At 37.0% G+C, this 22706-nt stretch overlaps 1 protein-coding gene across 1 annotated transcript; it reads left to right on the top strand.

Moving 5' to 3' along the window:
* Positions 1 to 959: 959 nt before the first annotated feature.
* Positions 960 to 15068, top strand: tdgf1 (teratocarcinoma-derived growth factor 1). Its single transcript, XM_061980608.2, has 6 exons — positions 960 to 1241; positions 1310 to 1374; positions 2506 to 2694; positions 5309 to 5423; positions 7004 to 7113; positions 14924 to 15068. Exons 1-6 carry the CDS (start codon positions 1228 to 1230, stop codon positions 15028 to 15030), a joined length of 600 nt encoding a protein of 199 aa, XP_061836592.1. The 5' UTR covers positions 960 to 1227; the 3' UTR covers positions 15031 to 15068.
* Positions 15069 to 22706: the final 7638 nt, after the last annotated feature.

The following is a 22706-nucleotide window of genomic DNA, read 5'->3' as shown; positions in this document are numbered from 1 at the left end:
CCATTGTTCATTGAACAAATTGCAAAAGATTCACCAACACAGATGTCCAGAATACTGTGGAATTTTGCGATGAAAACAGACGACTCAATAGCTGGCCACCATGCTGTCCCAAAATGTCCCCTACAATTTGTGACGTCACGCGCAGACGTCATCATACCGAGACGTTTTCAGCAGGATATTTCGCGCAAAATTTAAAATTGCACTTTAGTAAGCTAACCCGGCCGTATTGGCATGTGTTGCAATGTTAAGATTTCATCATTGATATATAAACTATCAGACTGCGTGGTCGGTAGTAGTGGGTTTCAGTAGGCCTTCAAATAAATACATTAAGAAGAATTGAATTGTATTACCCTGCCTTCTGCCCGATTGTAGCTGAGATAGGCTCCCGCGCCCCCCGCGACCCCAAAGGGAATAAGCGGTAGAAAATGGATGGATGGATGGATGAATTGTAATACTTGACACCCTATCTTATAATTGCAGTTATTATGAGATTAATGACAAAAACACACTTTTGAAAATGAGCTAGTTTACAGCACAGTAGCCTGAGGCACTCTAGGATTTAGCTATGGAGGACACACTTTAACACACATGAAGCCTTCTTATGGGTTAACCTGGTCAAATTCCACCATTATAAATTAAATCGCTCCTTATACTGCAAGCAAAGCACTACTAATGTGTGAATTAAATAGTTTAATACATGTTTTTCAATATACCGTCTCCACAAAGTCAATTTACACTGACAAAAACACGCCAGTAGATGGCAGTGTCTGACAACGCCCTCATTCTATAGTATTCCAAAACGGATGTCATATAGTAACCTACATATCTCTATGACAATCTATTTAAAAAAGAAACACTTAAAAAACATGGTCGACTACACATAGGATACATTTCAACCCGTTTTATATTGTTTCATTATTAGCACTATATACATGAATTACTGGCGTTATTTGTTGATTGCGCCATGACAGACAGCGGGAGACTCAGTGGGCGGGACTTCCGGGGCCAGCCCACCTGCAGGAGAGGCACCTGGATGATCTAACAACACAACAGACAAGACCACGGAACAGAAAACACTTTTCAGGACAACATAAGATAAATTATTCCTCTCTTTTACATGGAACTTTTTTCGCTTTGCCGTTTCCATTTTTTTGGAGTTGCAACCGCCGTTTAGTGGATTTTCCTTCTTTTTTTTTTTTTTCTTTTTTTTTTTTTTAAACTACAACGATGCTCATGCACAGGTGAGTAGAGACTTAAATGATTGTAACAAAATAGTTACTTTTTTAATTACCTTTTTGCCCGTTTGTAGGGTTTTAAAGATCGTGTTTCTGGCTTTGATGTGTCTGCATGAATCTGATGCCATCCCCACTTCAGGTCAGGACCATTTACATTTTCTGCATGCATTGTGCCTGTTTTAGTTAAATAACACCGTTTTAAAACTATTGCAAATGCACGATAGTAGAACTAATCATTAATATCATTTATCTTCCAGTTGATATTTTTCAGCAAAAAAAGGTGCATTTCAAAAATAAAAAATATCTGTGAACAATGAATTTACTCCAGCAGTCAGATTCAAGAAGTAAAACTACTACATTGCAGATTGACTACACACACATAGTGAACTATTGCATGTATTTCGGTAATTTCTTAATAATGTTGATGATTACGGCTTAAAAATAATACAAAAATAAAACAGAATATTATATTTTTTTAAGTATTTAAAAAAATGGTTTGTGCATTTCTTAATGTGAATTGAACTCCTAAAAATAAACTGTTTACAATATTCTAATAATTGAGATGCACATTTACATTTAACCTCCTCAGACCAGGAAAAATAAACTTTCAGGAAACATGTATTTTGTTTTCTATGCAATGTCCTCTGCAGTGGACAATGGTATACTCTTTAAATACTTTAATTAGATATACTATATTAAGTTGGGTGTGTCAGTCATGTTGTGAATATATACCACAAGAAGCGGTTTTTCTTCTTGAGTACACATCAATATACAGTATTTTTGCATTTTGTTGCATTTTAATGAAAAAGTAGTTGTACATCCTCAAATCCACTGTAGAGGACATTGTATAAATGTGTTGGTTACTGTATCTTCAAAGTGACTACCAAAACCCACTATTGGTTACACATTCATTTTCTTCCTTTTTGAAAACACAGTAACTGTATCGGTAAATATAAAAACCTGCTCGTCAGTATGGCAGCCTTTCTGGAAAGCCCACAATGTCCTCTAAGCAGCAGAGCAATTGTTATTTCTGTGAAGTGTTTTGCATTTGAAAAAAGGCTTATCACTGACCAAATGCATCATGTCAGTTTTGCTTTATTAGACTCAACATTTTTCCAACTTTTTTGCACCCCTGCAGTACATTTCCCATTCAAAACGTCATGGTTTCATACAATTTTGCTTAACATGCCAGCATTCCCCGCTACCCTGAAAGGGACAAACAGTAGAAAATGGATGGATGGATGAAATCTGAATGTGATTTTCTTTTCAGGGTGCGAGGCAGACGGGTGCAGCAAAGGCCAGACTCCTGCATTCCCTTTGTTGTCCTCCTCCGAGGGAAACTCACAGCAGCCCTCTCAGGACTTGTTAGATCAGTTTACCCAGGTGAACTCGCCAAATAACGCAGACCGTAAACACCGTGATGCCAGTGCCGTCATGCCCTTCGTCGGCCTCACCAACAGTAAGTAATAGTATGCTTCTTTTCTTCATGTTTGTTAAAAGTTCTAAGAAAGGGTAAATGAAGTTAAACAGACCTTGTAAGTATTTCATTGTATGGAAATCCTGTAAGTTTTTGGCACAAAAACTCAGGGTAGAAAAAAAAAAGGTTTAAGTGCGGTTCTGTGTTAGTTTTAGTGCATTTCTGTTACTTTCAGACGTTTGTTCAGACCATTTGCGTTTGTCTGCTGATGCAAAGCAGAGGCGCAGCAGGAATGTGCCGTCGAATGGTTGAATGCTTTTCGTCACAGATTACAGATGTGCTGCCACCACACAGACTGGGACCCTAAATAAATCTAAACTTTTAACAGTGTCTTGATCCTGTTGTGATCTTTAGTGTAAATCTACATGCATTTAGGAGCTGTAACAGAAAGCAGATAGAGCAGGGTGTTCAAAATGCAGCATGGAGGCCATTTTTGACCCTCAGCCTGTTTTTTTTATTGTAAATATCTAATTAACTCAGCATTATTTAGATAATTTGCCTCGTCAGCAATACCAAAGTGAATATATTTTGTTCTGATAGTTTAGCTTATATTGACCGATATTGGATTGCTTTAAACATCTTTTATCAGTCCCTCTAGGAGTTCATGGTTTTGCAATTGCGCCAATTCAACCAATCCCCGCAAAATAATGCGTGGCCTCGCAACTTTGTCCAATTCCGACAACTTCCTTGCACATTTTGACCAATCAGTGTCAATTTTGCCAAAATAATTTGTCTCTGAGCAGCACTCAAACACAAACATTACCTGTCTAATCAAAAGTTATGTTTGTTTCTTGGGTAGACAAAGCAGTAACGGCAACTTTATTGCTCGAATGGCACAATTGTTCTCCCGCGTAGCTTTAGACCTACTTCCAGTTCCTGTCTATGGCGCCTAACCTTCTGGGTAATTTAATATATAAACATTAAGCGACATACCTAAGTCTTCACTGCCCAGTTTGTATGTATTCATACATGTCCATGGATGTTCTCATTCATCCTGGTCATTGTGTTCTAAGGGCATTCAATCGGTGGCAACTGGACTGTTTGGTTTGTCTTAGAAGTTGAACCATCCTTGCCCAGGCACACTCTCCTGGTTTTGGTCTATAAGTATTTGGGTTTTGGCACCAGCTTGTAGACTAGATCTGACCTATCTAAGTCTATGAGCATGAACTGAGGAGAAACGTCTTCTAAGACCAACCAAACAGTCCAGTTTCGATCGACTGAATGCCCTGAGAATTTATTCATAGAGTTAGTGTGTTCAACATTTATGTGTCTAGAGTAAGACAGTTAAGAACATATTTTCATTTGCCATGTTGACCTAACAAAGATGCAGCGTTAACATGACCAACATTTTAAAGTGTGATTATTATTTCTCATTGTCTCTTTTTTACCAGCAAACAAATACCACTATGTATTGTGTTTAACAGTTTACAAATGTTCTTAATGTGCAGGAATAAATGTGTTGGAATATAAATGAATGTTTAATATGGACAAAACGTTTTCAAGTAGACAATAGGGAAGGATTTGATGGTGTTTCTTTCTGTAATTATAATTAGGGATGTCCTATAATGGCTTTTTGCCAATATCCGATATTCCGATATTGTCCAACTCTTTAATTACCGATACCGATATCAACCGATATATACAGTCGGGGAATTAACACATTATTATGCCTAATTTGGACAACCAGGTATGGTGAAGATAAGGTACTTTTAAAAAAAATTAATAAAATAAAATAAGATAAATAGATTAAAAACATTTTCTTGAGTAAAAAAGAAAGTAAAACAATATAAAAACAATTACATTGAAACAAGTAATTAATGAAAATGAGTAAAATTAACTGTTAAAGGTTAGTACTATTAGTGGACCAGCAGCACGCACAATCATGTGTGCTTACGGACTGTATCCCTTGCAGACTGTATTGATATATATTGATATATAATGTAGGAACCAGAATATTAATAACAGAAAGAAACAACCCTTTTGTGTGAATGAGTGTGAATGGGGGAGGGAGGTGTTTTGGGTTGGTGCACTAATTGTAAGTGTATCTTGTGTTTTTTATGTTGATTTAATTAAAAAAATTCAAAAAAAAAAACGATGCCGATAAAAAACCCCGATACCGATCATTTCCGATATTACATTTTAACGCATTTATCGGCCGATATTATCGGACTTCTCAAATTATTACTATTATTAGTGATATTTAATTAAAAAAGTACAGTAATTTTACACTAAATATATGCCATCTAATGTCTACTTTTAAGTCTGTCTGGTATAAAATTAGTAAAACATCAATACAGTAACTGTTTTCCAATTCTTGTTGAAATCATATGCTTTTTTTAGGTTAAGGTTACAAGAAAAGCTGAAAACATCGACAACAAATTCACAAATGGATTCAATGTTGTTGAAAAAAAAAGCCCCAAAACATTGCAACTTTTGTCGCTACTTTCTGAAAAAGCTGCCACAAATTCAGACATTTTTGGCCAATCCCCAAAAACCTTCGAAAGCCTGCGTTGACTGTTTTATCTATAAAATGTATATGCCCCTCAGTGGAAAAACTGTTTATTAAATATTTATGTTCTTTTCCTTCACCTCCTAGGTGCTGAGCAGAGCCGAAGCTGTTGTAAGAATGGAGGGACTTGTATTCTGGGCAGCTTCTGTGCTTGTCCTCCCTTCTTTACCGGCAGGAGCTGTGAGTACAACCAGCGCATCAGGTAACACAAAAACAACACAGCGCCCCATTACACCGCGTTTACCTTCACATTTGGAGACGCCTGACAGCCTTCAATGATCTTGTAGCCGAAACGCGTGTTTGCAGATAAGACATGTGATTTTTCTTCTTAACTGGACGAGGCAATTGTAAAGATTGTGTGTGAATGTTTGAAATGTAGTCATTTAAAAGTGGAAAAACATTGCCTGAATGTTTTGAATGAGTTTTGGTTGGAAGGATTTTGAATCAGTTGAGAAAAGTTAAAGGTAATGATGTGAATCTTACAGCAACTCACAATTCATCGATTCCGATTCTTGGGGTGATGATTTTTGACCAATTCTCACAATATATTATTTTGGTATGTAAATGACAATTAAACATTTTTCACAATAGATTACAAAAGCTCCTCTTAGGTAAGCACAGATATTGCTTAAAAAACATTTTTAAAAATACATTCTTGAAAATTTTATATTGGTTCAGAATCGCAAAAAAACAAGGATTGCCCTCTTTGTCAATAAGTCGTCAATAGGGATGTCCGATAATGGCTTTTTGCCGATATCCGATATTCCGATATTGTCCAACTCTTTAATTACCGATACCGAAATCTACCGATATCAACCGATATATACAGTCGTGGAATTAACACATTATTATGCCTAATTTGGACAACCAGGTATGGTGAAGATAAGGTACATAAAAAAAAAAAAATAAGATAAATAAATTAAAAACATTTTCTTGAATAAAAAAGAAAGTAAAACAATATAAAAACAGTTACATTGAAACTAGTAATTAATGAAAATGAGTAAAATTAACTGTTAAAGGTTAGTAATATTAGTGGACCAGCAGCACGCACAATAATGTGTGCTTACGGACTGTATCCCTTGCAGACTGTATTGATATATATTGATATATAATGTAGGAACCAGAATATTAATAACAGAAAGAAACAACCCTTTTGTGTGAATGAGTGTAAATGAGGGAGGAAGGTTTTTTGGGTTGGTGCATTAATTGTAAGTGTATCTTGTGTTTTTTTATGTTGATTTAATAAAAAACAAAAAAAACTAAAAACGATACCGACAATAAAAAAACGATACCAATAATTTCCGATATTACATTTTAACGCATTTATCGGCCGATAATGTCGGCAGGCCGATATTATCGGACATCTCTAGTCGTCAATAAAGATAATAGTTGTGTTTAAGGTAAATTTATACTTTTTTGAATTTCACATTGTTTTCTGCATGTAAAACTATAACAATTCTTTCTAAAAATGTGTATTGTATTTTCCGTAAGGAAAAAAATTTGCTTCGGTTTTTGTGCGGTTTCGTGTTATTCAACAGATTACTAACGAAACCTGAGTTACCACTGTAGATACATGTCGGTGCAGAATAACAACATATGCATCATTCGTCGTCATGCAATAGTGACAACACGACACCTCTTACCTATCAAATGTACTTATTATTATGTGTCATGCCAATTTGAAACAAAATACATGTTATATTTGTTGCATATATTACAGGAACACGACTGCCTGATTTTATGTGCCACAACACATACATTGTCCTTTCTCTGTCTGTGTAGGCGCTGTGGTTTGATTCCGCATGGTGAATGGGTCCGTAAGGGCTGTTCCTACTGCCGCTGTGGTTATGGTTTCTTGCACTGCTTCCCCCACGTCTTTCATAACGACTGCGGTATGTATGTCTGAAAGTCCGCATAGTTACACATTGTCGTCGTACCAGCATCTTGTGAGGGTATCTCCACACTCAAGTGTTTTTCATGTTTATTGAAACGCGTTTCGGTGTGGCTGAGGGGAGAGCGGTGCATGTGCAAAGAGGCCCATCAAAGTGTTCTCAGTTAAGCCTCGTTGAGCATAAAGGCCGTATGAAAGGCTCGCTCATTTGCATTTCAAGACTCAAAGATCCTGCCCTAAAATATTCCACTACGGCAGAAAAAGAAGACTCGTATCATTCTCGGAAACTCCCGCAGTACAGGTAAATTTACATAACTACACCATGTCATTCTATACCATGATGGGCAGCGAAACACAAAAAACAGGAAACGCCCAATCTCCTTCTCCGTCTGACAGGCTGACACTCCTTGGTAAACAAACCCTTACTCTGCTTTGCATCAAAGTCTTGTCTTCTTGACACAGTTGGATTACCATAAAGAAATGTATATCCCTGCAAGCGGCAAATACTCTTTTTTCACAAATGGTTGGCGTTATTGTTGAAGAGTTACGGTAGTTTAAAGTACCAGGAGAATGAAAAAGCAAGTTGCCTCTATATTGAAGCTATTATCACATTTATCTGATGTATAACACTGAAAGACTTACAAAGTTAGCGAGTAAATAGATATGATCAAAATAGTATCAATCTCACGAACATTCCCGAGCCATTTTGAGAGATAATGAGCTAGCCAGTCTCTTGGTTGCATGACGTAGAGGTAGGAACCACAGATCCCTTCCCTACCATCAACAATGCAAATCATGCAGACTTTGAGAGCCAATAGCGATTACTTTAGGAACAATTATGATCCAGAAACGTATATTTTTGATCCTAAATACAAAGTGATGAGCTACAAGTTTTAGAAGCACTGCTACACAGATCCAGCTTTAGTGAAACACTAAACATCATGTCACAGTATTGCTGAGTGCTAAACAAGAAATACAAACTACAAACGTGATAAAAATGCTCTCACATCGATGATGACTGTTTGGATGTCCATATCTTCCCGTTTATATGAAGAATTAATCATGATGCCCATAAAGGTTTAACAAGGGAAAGTCTCCCTGCAATCACTGTATGTTTGTCTCCATCTCCGAGTATGAATTGAATGTCACAGATGAACAACCTCTAGATTCAAGGCTAAAACCTCCTAATATTTAGATGAATGGCATTATTTATATTCTAGAATAGCTTTGACGAGCCGAGACGTGGTGATGCGGGGGCGGCAGGACATTGCTGCCCACTCACAGTAAAGTGCTGCTAAAAATAGTTTGTCTGCGTTAGCGCTTATAATAACATCGGTAATATTTGGTTAATAGTCAGGTCATGATATGTATGGAGAGTATTGATGGCATGTTTTGGATCGTTATTTAGAGGGTTTTGTGGGCGGAATAATAATGTATTTATTTATTTACAACTTAGAATGCATTAAAAAAGAAAAACATATGTGTTCATGTCTGACATAAGGATTGTGAATGATAGACAGCGCCTATCTGTCTAATTTGTGCATATTTCCAGTATGACTGAACTGATACTCCAGTGATGTCACTCTACGGAAATTACTGAAGACGTTCGGAGAGGAACATTAAAAATGGCTGACTGAATTTGTGGCATTTTGTGATGTGTAGACAGTATTTTCACACACTTTGCGAATTGTAAATACAATTGGATTTGGTTTAATGATTACAATGAAACACAAATAAGCATATAAAGTCAACTTGTTTTCCACTCTACTGGTACTTTAACAATAGCTTTGGTGTCATCAATAAAATACATTTAAGAAGTTGGTAGGGTCGGTGTTCTGGCAAGACGTGCTCCCTTTTGGAATGTATACACCCCGGAACATAAATTTTAATCCCAGGAATGTACAATGATTACCCTAAGTAACATTATATTTTGTATTTTGTCACTGAGTATAGATGTTTAACACTACAAACTATTAAACCGGGGTCTCCACCCAGTAGTTTGTGAGTTACCTGATTTTGAGAAGCTCACCAAAGTGTGAAAGAAAATTTGCTTAAACTCAGTATTTGTATAACTATTCAATTCAAACATGAAATTACCACTAAATAGCATAAAGGCAATAACCACACTGTGTAAAGATCTGCTTTGTAAAAACAGCGCAATTCAAATGTTGCCAGTCATGTAATACTATATACAATACTAACTTTATTAATTTTGAAACCCACATTTTTAAACAGGAATGATTTTGTCTGTTTTTTTCTGTTTCTTTGTTTTCTGTTTTAAGGTTAATGACTGATATTGTATGTGTCTGAGTTTTTAGAAAAGCGCTTTAATATTAAATGTATTAACATTGTGATTATTATTTTTATTATCATAAAACACAAAACCCTTTGTCAAAGTACCAGTAGCTCAAATAAAGATTAAAAACCTGCACTGGAAATAAATGCATACTAAAATATAAAAAGCAGACAAACATTTTTAGTACAACATATCATTTTTAAATACTAACATTTTGTTAATGTTCTGGCAGAACAAGCGGACTCCCCTTGTTTGGGTTGAAATAGTTATGAAAATAAACATTACAAAAATAAATAGCTGTCGGCCATTTTTCATATTGTAAAAGTACTGTAGATCTAAGAAGAAAAAGGCTAGGGACCCTCTTATTAAACAATAACATTTATGATTTAGCAGCTGGGATAGGCTCCAGCCCCCCACCGTGACCCCGATAGGGACATGCGGTAGGAAATGGATGTATGGATGTCAAAAATCAAGTGGCCTAGGGCATGCTGGGGGCACTTTTTGTTTTCCAACACAAAAAATATAACTTAAAAAAAATCATACATATCATATAATCATATTTATATATATATATATATATATATATATATATATATATATATATATATATATATATATATATATATATATATGTATGTATGTGTGTATATATATATATATATATATATATATATATATATATATATATATGTATGTGTATATATATATATATGTATATATATATATGTGTATATATGTATATACCGGTATATATATATATATGTGTGTATATATATATATATATATATATATATATGTGTATATATATATGTGTATATATATATATATATATGTGTGTATATATATGTATATATATATATATATATATATATATACAGTATATACATACATATATGTATATGCATATATATATATATATATATATAAAATCATACATTTGATCGTTTAACGAATTAATAATCTTTGAAGTCTTAATAGTTTGTAGACTGAAATATGTACAGTACAGGCCAAAAGTTTGAACACACCTTCTCCTCATTCAATGCGTTTCCTTTATTTTCACGACTATTTACCGTATTTTCCGCACTATAAGGCGCACCGGATTATTAGCCGCACCTTCTATGAATTACATATTTCATAATTTTGTCCACCAATAAGCCGCCCCGGACTAAAAGCCGCGCCTACGCTGCGCTAAAGTGAATGTCAAAAAAACGCTGCGCTAAAGTGAATGTCAAAAAAACAGTCAGATAGTTCAGTCAAACTTTAATAATATATTGAAAACCAGCGTTCTAACAACTCTGTCCCAAAATGTACGCAAATGTGCAATCACAAACATAGTAAAATTCAAAATGGTGTAGAGCAATAAATAGCAACATAATGTTGCTCGAACGTTAATGTCACAACACACAAAATAAACATAGCGCTCACCTTCTGAAGTTATTCTTCATTCGTAAATCCTTCGAATTCTTCGTCTTCGGTGTCCGAATTGAAAAGTTGCGCAAGCGTGGGATCCAAAAATGGCCGGTTCCGTCTCGTAGAAGTCATCGGGAGTCAGTGTCGCTGTTGTTGTGCAGCAGTTCTGTGAATCCTGCCTTCCGGAAAGCTCGGACCACAGTTGTGACCGAAACTATCTGCCCAGGCATTTACGATCCACTGGCAGATGTTGGCGTATGTCGTCCGGCGCTATCTGCCCGTCTTAGTGAAGGTGTGTTCGCCTTCGGAGCTGTGTGAAAAAAGCCACCCGGCCTCTTCGCGTAAACTTCCCTTAACCACTCGCTCATCTTTTCTTCATCCATCCATCCCTTCGAGTTAGCTTTTATGATGACGCCGGCTGGAAAGGTCTCTTTTGGATGGGTGGAAGTTAGCATGGCAAGCTAGAACCACAGTGAAGGATGACTCCTCATTCCCTGTGGTGCGAATATTCACCGTACGTGCTCCCGTTCCACAGTGCAGTTCACAGGAATATCAGTTGCTGTGAAATACGGTAGTAATCCGTGTGCGGATGGAGAGATTGCGTCTTTTTATGATCCGGATCCTTGTCGCGTAGTAGGAGCCATTTTGTGGTCTTTACAGATGTAAACAGGAAATGAAACGTACGGTGATATCCGCGCGTTTTTTCTTCTTCTTCCGGGGGCGGGTGAAGCGCTTCCTGTTCTATGGGGGCGGGTGCTTTCCTTGGCGGTTGCTTGCGTAGAAGAAGAAGCGCTTCCTGTTCTACCGGGAAAAAAGATGGCGGCTGTTTACCGAAGTTGCGAGACCGAAACTTTATGAAAATGAATCGTAATAAAGCGCACCGGGTTATTAGGCGCACTGTCAGCTTTTGAGAAAAATTGTGGTTTTTAGGTGCGCCTTATAGTGCGGAAAATACGGTACATTGTAGATCAGGGGTAGGGAACCTATGGCTCTAGAGCCATATGTGGCTCTTTTGATGACTGCATCTGGCTCTCAGATAAATCGTAGCTGACATTGCTTAACACGATAAGTAATGAATAATTCCGCTAGTAATTACAGTGTTAAAAATAACCACTTATAAACCAGACTACAAAGCCATCAGCAAAACCATGCAGCACCAGAAGTCACATTAATGGTAAGAAGTATTTTATTTATTATTGGTTAGCTTCACAATAAGACCTTTATTAAAAAGAATAAGAAACGTATTATACTCTAAAAATGTTGGTCTAATTAAAAAATGCATGTATTTAGTTGTATTCAGTGTTAACATTTTTTATACGGCTCTTACGGAAATACATATTAAAATATTTGGCTTTCATGGCTCTCTCAGCCAAAAAGGTTCCCGACCCCTGTAGATTGTCACTGAAGGCATCAAAACTATGAATGAACACATGTGGAGTTATGTACTTAGCAAAAAAAGGTGAAAAAAATGAAAACATGTTTTATATTCTAGTTTCTTCAAAATAGCCACCCTTTGCTCTGATTACTGCTTTGCCCACTCTTGGCATTCTCTCGTTGAGCTTCAAGCACACCTGTGAAGTGAAAACCCTTTCAGGTGACTACCTCTTGAAGCTCATTAAGGGAGTGCCAAGAGTGTGCAAAGCAGTAATCAGAGCAAAGAGTGGCTTTTTTGAGGAAACTAGAATATGAAACATGTTTTTAGTTATTTCATCTTTTTTTTCATAGTCGTGAAAATAAAGAAAACGCATTGAATAAGGCGTGTCCAAACTTTTGGCCTGTATTGTATATTAAATGACAAAATACAAAAACACAGTGTTATTTAGTGTAACGATTGTACTCCCGTGAAAGGTTCCTTCAATGTGCAATTACATGTCTGCATTCCTTGGATTCATGGGCAGATGATGGGGATGTATCAATTCCAGTAGGGAGCACGTACCGGTGCAGTACCACCTGTACTGCTATATGCATTACTTTCTTCAGGGCGAGGACAACGTACATACTGAACAATGTACAAGCTAGACATATGCTATAAGTGTCCTTAATTGAACAATATTGCAGTTTAAAACACAAGTATCAAATGATCAAAGTTACATATTACTTTCAGAAATGAAAGTTTCCATGGAAGAAGCATATTAAAATAGTATCCAGTGACAAACTCATCTCATTCAACTTGCTGTGGCACGACTTATTGAATTATTGTGGCCACTAGTTGGCAACAAAAACAATTCCTACTCCCCTTAAAGTCAATTAAAGATATCAGTCCATTTCAAATGGTTGACAATAAATAGGTTAGTGTTTTTCATACGTACCTGCCATTGTCTCTGTTTGACTAATTTTACTTGAGCAAACCTTTTCTGACATTCCACTCTACAAAATACTTAAAAATATGTATGATTCCTGCTGATATTGTATCGGATCAATATCAGTACCCAAAGCTCAAATATCGGTATCATATCGGAAGTAAAAATGTTGTGTTGGGACACCCTCTGATTTGAAAGTAAGGACTTTGATGGTTACTGTAAATGTGAAAAGGTACAGTACAGGCCAAACGTTTGGACACACCTTCTCATTCAATGTTTTTTTTTTTTTTTTCATGAATATTTACGTTATATATTGTCACTGAAGGCATCACAACTATGAATGAACACGTGGAGTTATGTACATAACAAAAAAAGATGAAATAACTGAAAACATGTTTTATATTCTAGTTTCTTCAAAATAGCCACCCTTTGGCCTGATTACTGTTTTGCACACTCTTGGCATTCTCTCGATGTGCTTCAAGAGGTAGTCACCTGAAATGGTTTTCACTTCACAGGTGTCAAGATGTAGTCACCTGAAATGGTTTTCACTTCACCGGTGTCATAGTTGTGGTGCCTTCAGTGACAATCTACAAAGTAAATAGTCATGAAAATAAAGAAAACTCATTGAAATGAGAAGGTGTGTCCAAACCTTTGGCCTGTACTGTATATGTACACTGGACAAGAGTAAGAACTGTTGAAAGGGCTAAATGAATATTATTGTCATGAAGATTACTCCTGACATGGGCTGGCCTTGCTTGTTTTTGACATGTATCAACTAAAAGGGCAGTTTGTAACCTTTATGCGGCTACCAAAGGGCACCAACATTCCAAAGTGTTGTAAGCATTATTATATTTTCAGGCTTTGAACACGAAAACTTCTCCCCATGTAACACACACACATTGGCTTTCTTTGTTGTCAGCTACTGATAGCGATCAAGCAAAGGTGAGCCACTCACATTAGCACTGAATGTACAGTACAGGGGTCCCCAAACTTTTTGACTCGGGGGCCGCATTGGGTTAAAATATTTTGGCCGGGATCCGGGCTGTGTGTGTGTGTATATATATATGTATGTATATATATGTGTGTGTGTGTGTGTATATATATATATATATATATATATATATATATATATATATATGTATATGTGTGTGTGTGTGTGTGTGTGTGTGTGTGTGTGTATATATATATATATATACATACATACATATACATACGGTATATATATATATATATATATACATATGTATGTATGTGTGTGTGTGTATATACACATACATACATACAGACATTATAAACAAAGAGAGGTAACTAACATGGAAGCGGTCAGACAAAAAAAAACTTGAGATTTTCCGCGGGCCGCAATTTGGATGCTGGCGGGCCGCATTCGGCCCGCGGCCCGTAGTTTGGGGACAGTATATTCTATCATAACAACATATTATAACAACAACATGAGTGCAAATTGTTAGTTGCTTCTCTTGGGCTGCATTTGTGTGTGTGCACACGCTGCCAGCGGTGAGTAACAAGCATAAACACCAGACTAATTTTGTTCTATTTTTGGCCAAAGTAAGACAAAAAAACAATCTGAAGTTGTCTTTATTTTTAAGTTTTAATGCCATGATTTTAAAAGTCCGGCCCGGGTGTGCACAGATTTTCCTCCATGGGGCCCCTGAGCTAAAATGAGTTTGACACCCCTGGTATATACTGTACATATGTATATCCAATCGTAGCTTAGCAGTTAGCACAGCAACTTAAATACTGTAAGGTTAAAATATGAAGTCTGAATACCTTACTTCTGTGATTTGCAGATGACTCGGAGGACGTGCACTGGTATCGTTCCTCCACCGCCAGGACGCTTCAGACCAGCTGTTTTCTGAACATGACCCTGCTTCTGACGCTTTATATTCTTCTATGATATTCTGTGCTGTGCAGAAACGAGACATTTCCAAAACTCTAACAGTATTGTAAAAAAAACTATTTATTTTATTCAAGGGTAATGCTTGATCAGCAGAGGAGAAAAATACCTCTAGGAACTGGCAAGCGCTCGTTGGTTCCTGATGAGTGAACCGTTTCAAGAGTAGCCATAAAGCTGATCGCAACAGACCAGCAACATCGTAATTCCTCATTCCGATGCTGGAAGAACACTGAGGAGGGTTCTGTACATAACGTTTTTATGAAAATCTATAATATTTTTTGGCTGCATTTTGTGAAGGATTTTTTTTTATTTTTTTTGTTATGAACTTAATGTGTTCTTGTCTGACAGACAAGCGACGTGACGTGACAGGGTAAAACATGTATGTATATGTATGCATCATCTGTTTATTAAAGCAAAATGTGTCTAAACTTATTTTCCAATGTTGTCTGTACTTGTGCCAAAAAAATGTTTGCTTCAAAATGGATGGGGGTATGAGACATTTTCAAAAAATACTCAATTTACGGAAGGAGTGGCTAACAAGCATCCAGACTTTTTAAATAAAAACACAAACAGTCATTTACTATGTAAATATTTACACCAACACTAATGACTCCAGTGATGGCTAAATGACGCCTCAGTGAGTGTATGGCACACTCACTAGCTGTATTGACACAGCTCTGATAATGTGTTAGTGTTTTGGTTATATTATATTTGACCTGCAAATAAATGTAATAGTTAACAAATATAAAAAATTTTTTTTCTTTTTAAAGGAATAGCTACCCAAAAAGGAAAGCATAGTTTTGTCATTAAATCAAAAATGTAGATTAAGTTTTTATTCCATTTGTGGTAAGGTCAGGTCAGGAGAATCAATGTTTTGGCGATCCATTTAACAATATTGGAATATCTTCAAATGAGCACACTGTAAAAGATCATTAAATTATATTTTATTGTGTTCACAAAATCTAGCTTTAGTCAATTTTGGTCTTAAAAATGCATTTTATCAGTTGACTGCATGTTGTCCACCACAGTGGAAATTTCACCAAGTCCTTGAAAAATGTATGTTTTTAGAGCAGGGGTCCCCAAACTTTTTGACTCGGGGGCCGCATTGGGTTAAAAAAATGTGGCCAGGGGCCAGTCTGTATATATATATATATATATATATATATATATATATGTATACACAAATATACATTGTCATTATAATCCGTTTTGTCATTTAACATCAATTAACATTGATGTTCATCAACATTTAACATTGTCACGTTATCGATGGCTGTGATGAGGTGGCGACTTGTCCAGGGTGTACCCCGCCTTCCGCCCGATTGTAGCTGAGATAGGCTCCAGCGCCCTCCGCCACCCCGAAGGGATTAAGCGGTAGAAAATGGATGGATGGACGTTATTGATGGGAAAATTCATTTTTAGACAATATGATTTGCCTGAGCGGTGTGGAGACACCAAGAGTAACAAGCGGTAGAAAATGGATTAGAAAGACAAGATTAAAAAAAAATAATAATAATAAAAAAATGTATTTTTAACTTGGGACTTCCTGTGGGCCGGATTTTGGATGTTGGGGACCCTGTTTTAGAGAATGAAGTTTTCGCATTCCTAGTACATGATAAAAAAACACTGGTAAACTACTGAGGGTTATCATAATTCTTGCATTAGAATCATCAAATCTACAACATATTAAAGATTTTAGCCTGTTTATAAAATGTTAACAAAAATAATCCTTTGCTTTTTCAGTTGTTTCTCTTGTTTGCTGCTAGTCGATCTCTACAAAACAAATGAAGACCAACCTGAGTGCACAGGAGCTCTTCTGAGTGAATAATGTACTTGCACGTTTTTTGACACTCTCCAATTTGACAAAGCAGACGCATTGCAAGTTTCAAACTGTATTTCCCCCGCTAATGTGCTTTCCTTCTGTTATCTGTCGGCGTTTCCAGTGAGACTCTCTCTTATCTCCACAATTTGGTGACGAGGCTTGGATTGACTCTCGGCCGCCGTCTTATCTTAAACACACATAACACATGTTCTTCTTCACTCTGTTGGTGTGCTATACCTCGTTTTAATGAAATAAGGATGATTAAACATAATTAAGCACTCAGTTTTGGGACACGGAACGGCAGAAGCTAGCATATCGGAAGTCAGTCTAACATTTTAAAAGTAGTCAACTGTTTTCTATACCGTGTGGTGCTTGACTTGTCTTGAACTCATTAAGTTTTTAAGTGAAACGAGTGGTTGTCACATCTATCATCTACAGTGAGTCATCTATCCCAGTGTGACTTCCCCAGTAGTCATGGTAGAGTGGGCGATACATGGATTAGTGTTGTCCCGATACCAGTATTTTGGTAACGGTACCAAAATGGGGACGATGTGGTGCGGTTGGGAGAGTGGCAGTGCCAGCAACCTGAGGGTTCCTGGTTCAATCCCCACCTTCTACCAACCTCGTCAAGTCCGGTGTGTCCTTGAGCAAGACACTTCACCCTTGCTCCTGATGGGTTGTGGTTAGCGCCTTGCATGGCAGCTCCCGCCATCAGTGTGTGAATGTGTGTGTGAATGGGTGAATGTGGAAATAGTGTCAAAGCGCTTTGAGTACCTTGAAGGTATAAAAGCGCTATACAAGTATAACCCATTTATTTTTCAATACTTTTCGGTAGGGATGTCCGATAATATCGGCCTGCCGATATTATCAACCGATAAATGCTTTAAAATGTAATATCAGAAATTATCGGTATCGTTTTTTTATTGTCGGTATGGTTTTTTTTTTTTTTTTTTATTAAATCAACATAAAAAACACAAGATACACTTACAAATAGTGCACCAACCCAAAAAACCTCCCTCCCCCATTCACACTCATTCACACAAAAGGGTTGTTTCTTTCTGTTATTAATATTCTGGTTCCTACATTATATATCAATATATATCAATACAATCTGCAAGGGATACAGTCCGTAAGCACACATGATTGTGCGTGCTGCTGGTCCACTAATAGTACTAACCTTTAACAGTTAATTTTACTCATTTTCATTAATTACTAGTTTCTATGTAACTGTTTTTATATTGTTTTACTTTCTTTTTTATTCAAGAAAATGTTTTTAATTTATTTATCTTATTTTTATTAATTAAAAAAAAAAGTACCTTATCTTCACCATACCTGGTTGTCCAAATTAGGCATAATAATGTGTTAATTCCACGACTGCATATATCGGTTGATATCAGTATTGGTTGATATCGGTATCAGTAATTTAAGAGTTGGACAATATCAGCAAAAAGCCATTATCGGACATCCCTACTTTTCGGTACTTTTTGATACTTTTCTAAATAAAGCGGACCACAAAAAATTGCATTATTGGCTTAATTTTAACAAAAAATCTTAGGGTACATTAAACATATGTTTATTATTGCAAGTTTGTCCTTAAATAAAATAGTGAACAATACAAGACAACTTGTCTTTTAGTAGTAAGTAAGCAAACAAAGGCTCATAATTTAGTCTGCTGACATATGCAGTAACATATTGTGTAATTTTCCATTATATTATTTTGTCAAAATTATTAAGGACAAGTGGTAGAAAATATATTATTAATCTAGTTGTTCATTTACTGTTAATATCTGCTTACTTTCTCTTTTAACATGTTCTATCTACACTTCTGTTAAAATGTAATAATCATGTATTCTTCTGTTGTTTGGATGCTTTACATTAGTTTTAGATGATACCACAAAATTGGGTATCAATCCGATACCAAGTCGTTACAGGATCATACACTGGTCATGTTCAAAGTCCTCATGTGTCCAGGGACATATTTCCTGAGTTTATAAACATAGTATAAATTAAAAAAAAAGAAAGATCATGCTGTGATGCCAAAAAATATCGATGTAATCATAGTAGTATCGACTAGATACGCTCCTGTATTTGGTATCAGTACAGTGGATGTTAACAATGGCGTTTGTTTACATTTTGACGCCGGTGAGCTACGGTGTGTAGTGAAGCATGTTTAGCTATTCTTTGTCCTGCAGGGATGATACTTGTAAGAAACTTACTCCATTTGGATTTGTGATTTAGGAGTAGCTAAAACACTGCAGACAGCGGACTTTAGCCATGTCTTAAAGCACCTCTTCCTGAAGGCGTTTCAGTGTTATAACTTCACCTTTAGCTTTAGTTTTTAAGCGAAAATGCGTCGGTTCTCTCTTTTCTGTCTACACACTGTGTCTGCTTGTAAGTACTCCGTGATTGTGTGCTGCCGAACATGCTCGTCTGCTCGTAAACCAGCAATGACACGACCACGACAGAGGCGACTGGGGGTGGTAGACCAGTACTTTTTAGAGGCGGTATAGTACCGAATATGATTCATTAGTATTGCGGTACTATACTAATACCGGTATACCGTACAACCCTAGATTGGATACCAAACAAAGCAAATGTCCACACTGTTTTTCAATATCATTGATTTTGTGATTTTGGCTTTAATTTGTTATCATGATCAGTATTGATGTGCGATACCACTGATATTCTTTCCGATCTAATACAAGTAAAATTCAGGCTGGTATCGGCGATACCAATCCAATACAGACACTTTGTGCAAATATACAGAATTAATGAAGTAATGTATTTCAAATGTTGCCGTTCTTGGGGCTTCGTCTTTAAACGATAAAACAAATCACAAGGTGAAATGATGGCTCATTCTACACTGAATGCATGATTTTATATATATTCAACTCTGTATGTAGGGTCTCCAAATAGCCTACAATAAAAGGATGCATACACTTGCTGTTTTGTAATACTGAGTGACTCTTTTATTTTCCAGTATTTTATTTATTGTTATTTAATCAATCCAACAAAATAACACACAATAATACCATAATAATACAATTCCAATTCCAAAACCAAACCCGACCCAGCAACATTCACAATAGCAATCAACAGAGCAATTGAGAGGACACACAAATATGACACAAAACAATCCAAAAGTAGTCAAACAAAAATGAATAATATCAACAACAGTATCGATATTAATAAGAATCCCAACATAGCAGTGATTATAAATCCCTCATTTATATTATCATTACAGCCATTTATATAAAAAAAGAGGATACAATTAAAAAAAAAAAAAGAACAATAGTGTCACAGTGGCTTACACTTGCATCGCATCTCATAAGCTTGACAACACATTGAGTCCAATATTTTCCACAAAGATAAAATAAGGCATATTTTAGGTTCATTTAATAGTTAAAACTAATTTAAATAATGGATCCCATATTCCAATATATGACTCATTATTTTCTAAACTAAATGCAGTTTTTTCAACTGATATCATCTCCATAGATTGTGTATACCTGTCAGTATGTGTTGGACTCTTAACATCTATCCATTTTTTTTAAATTACTCTTTTTGTTACGATGCATATTTAAATAAATGCATTTTTACTCTTTGATGACATGTTACTAAATTGATGCAGATCACCAAGAATACAAGTTTGCAGTGTCATTGGGATGTTTATATTAAGGAATGTGATTGCTTCTTTTGTTGTTTTCAACCATAGCTCTTTTATTCTCCGACATTCCCACAATAAATGAACAAGGGTTCCCTAAGCTGTGATTTCATACATAACTTGCTATCTACTACACCAATTTTAAACAGCTGAGAATTGTATTTTAATTTTCTTGAACAAACAACAAACTGAACGACTGAGCACAGCACAGTGTGCCGCTGCGCTTGCACTTTACGAACTTACCAAGTTTCCCACAAATCACGTTTCATTTCGTCAAGATTTCAATGATTTACTTTACACTGTGTTCCTCTTAATGATATACAGTACGTCATCATCTCTAATAACTAAAGTATCACTATTTTGATTTGAGAATTGATATTACAGCATAAAAATCTGGTATCAGGGATAATAAATAAATAATGATAAATGGGTTGTACTTGTATAGCGTTTTTCTACCTTCAAGGTACTCAAAGCGCTGATGGCGGGAGCTGCCATGCAAGGCGCTAACCAGCAGCCATCAGGAGCAAGGGGTGAAGTGTCTTGCCCAAGGACACAACGGACGTGACTAGGATGGTAGAAGGTGGGGATTGAACCCCAGTAACCAGCAACACTCCGATTGCTGGCACGGCCACTCTACCAACTTCGCCACGCCGTCCCCATAATAATAGTTCAGTATCAATCAATCAATCAAAGTTTATTTGTATAGCCCTTAATCACAAGTGTCTCAAAGTGCTGCACAAGCCACAACGACATCCTCGGCGCAGATCCCACATCAGGGCAATACAAAATTCAACCCAATGGGTTACAATGAGAAACCTTGGAGGGGACCCCCCCCCCCGGAGTGGATCAATGTTGATAGTGTGAGAGTCCAGCCCATCGTGGGGCCAGCTGGAGATCATCTTGAAAGGAGACAAGTCAGCATCGCAGAGACGTCCCCAACTGAATGACAGATGAGTGGTCCACCCCGGGTCCCGACTTTGAACAGCTAGCGCCTCATCAGTGGTCACCTGATAACCTCTCCACGCAGTAGAGGGGGGCAGAGCAGAAAAGAGACGGCAGATCAACTGGTCTAAAAGGGGGGTCTATTTAAAGGCTAGAGTATACAAATGAGTTTTAAGATGGGACTTAAATGCTTCTACTGAGGTAGCATCTCTAACTGTTACCAGTAGGGCATTCCAGAGTACTGGAGCCCAAATAGAAAACACTCTATAGCCCGCAGACTTTTTTTGGGCTCTGGGAATCACTAAAAAGCCGGAGTTCTTAGAACGCAGATTTCTTGCCGGGATATATGGTACAATACAATCAGCAAGATAAGTGCACAGGAAGCCAGTGCAGGTGAGACAATACAGGCGTCATATGATCAAACTTTCTTGTTCTTGTCGAGAGTCTAGCAGCCGCATTTTGTACCAACTGTAATCTTTTCCCCACATTGCCCTGATGTGGGATCTGAGCCGAGGATGTCGTTGTGGCTTGTGCAGCCCTTTGAAACACATTGTGATTTAGGGCTATATAAGTAAACATTGATTGATTGATACTTGTATAGCGCTTTTCTACCTTCAAGGTACTCAAATCGCTTTGACACTATTTCCACATTCACCCATTCACACACAGTAGGGAGCCTCGGACAGAGTCAGACCTCTTGATCAGTTTATTAAGTCTGTTCATGTCTCTGACCGTGCTTCCCCCACCTCAACAAACGACAGCATAGCCACCACAGTGTCGTAAAAGGTGCGAAGCAGTGACCCGCACACCCCGAAGGACCTCAGTCTTCTCAAGAGGTGTAGGCGACTTTGATCCTTCTTGTACACAATGTTTAAATTGTGAGTCCAGTCCAGTTTATTGTTGAGGTGAACACAAGTATTTAATTGAGTGCACTATTTCTATACCTGATCCCTGGATCAGGTATAGTATGGTGTGGGTGGTGGAGCTGACCGCCGGAAGTCAATCACAAGTTATTTTGTGTTTTACTGGTGCTCAAGTGCAGGTGATTACGTGAACATCAGTCAACGAAGTCTGAGATGACTTCTTGGTATTCCGGCTCGATTCCCTCAGACACACATCCCACCACTGCGGAGTCGTCTGAGAACTTCTGCAAATGGCAGCGGTTGGAGTCATGCCTGAAGTCCGAGGTATAGATTGTGAACATGTAAGGTGAGAGCACCATCCCTTGGGGAGCCCCAAGCAGCAAAC

The sequence above is a fragment of the Nerophis lumbriciformis genome, linkage group LG20, assembly GCF_033978685.3.
Source record: "Nerophis lumbriciformis linkage group LG20, RoL_Nlum_v2.1, whole genome shotgun sequence".
Classification (NCBI taxonomy): domain Eukaryota; kingdom Metazoa; phylum Chordata; class Actinopteri; order Syngnathiformes; family Syngnathidae; genus Nerophis; species Nerophis lumbriciformis.
Note: the sequence above shows the minus strand (reverse complement) of the source record. Positions and strands in the feature narration are given on the sequence as shown.

Excerpts from the sequence above, each read along its gene's own strand:
- tdgf1 (XM_061980608.2), top strand. Across the intron at positions 1,375-2,505 it reads TGATGCCATCCCCACTTCAG|GGTGCGAGGCAGACGGGTGC; the intron begins GTCAGGACCATT and ends TTTTCTTTTCAG. Across the intron at positions 7,114-14,923 it reads CGTCTTTCATAACGACTGCG|ATGACTCGGAGGACGTGCAC; the intron begins GTATGTATGTCT and ends TGTGATTTGCAG.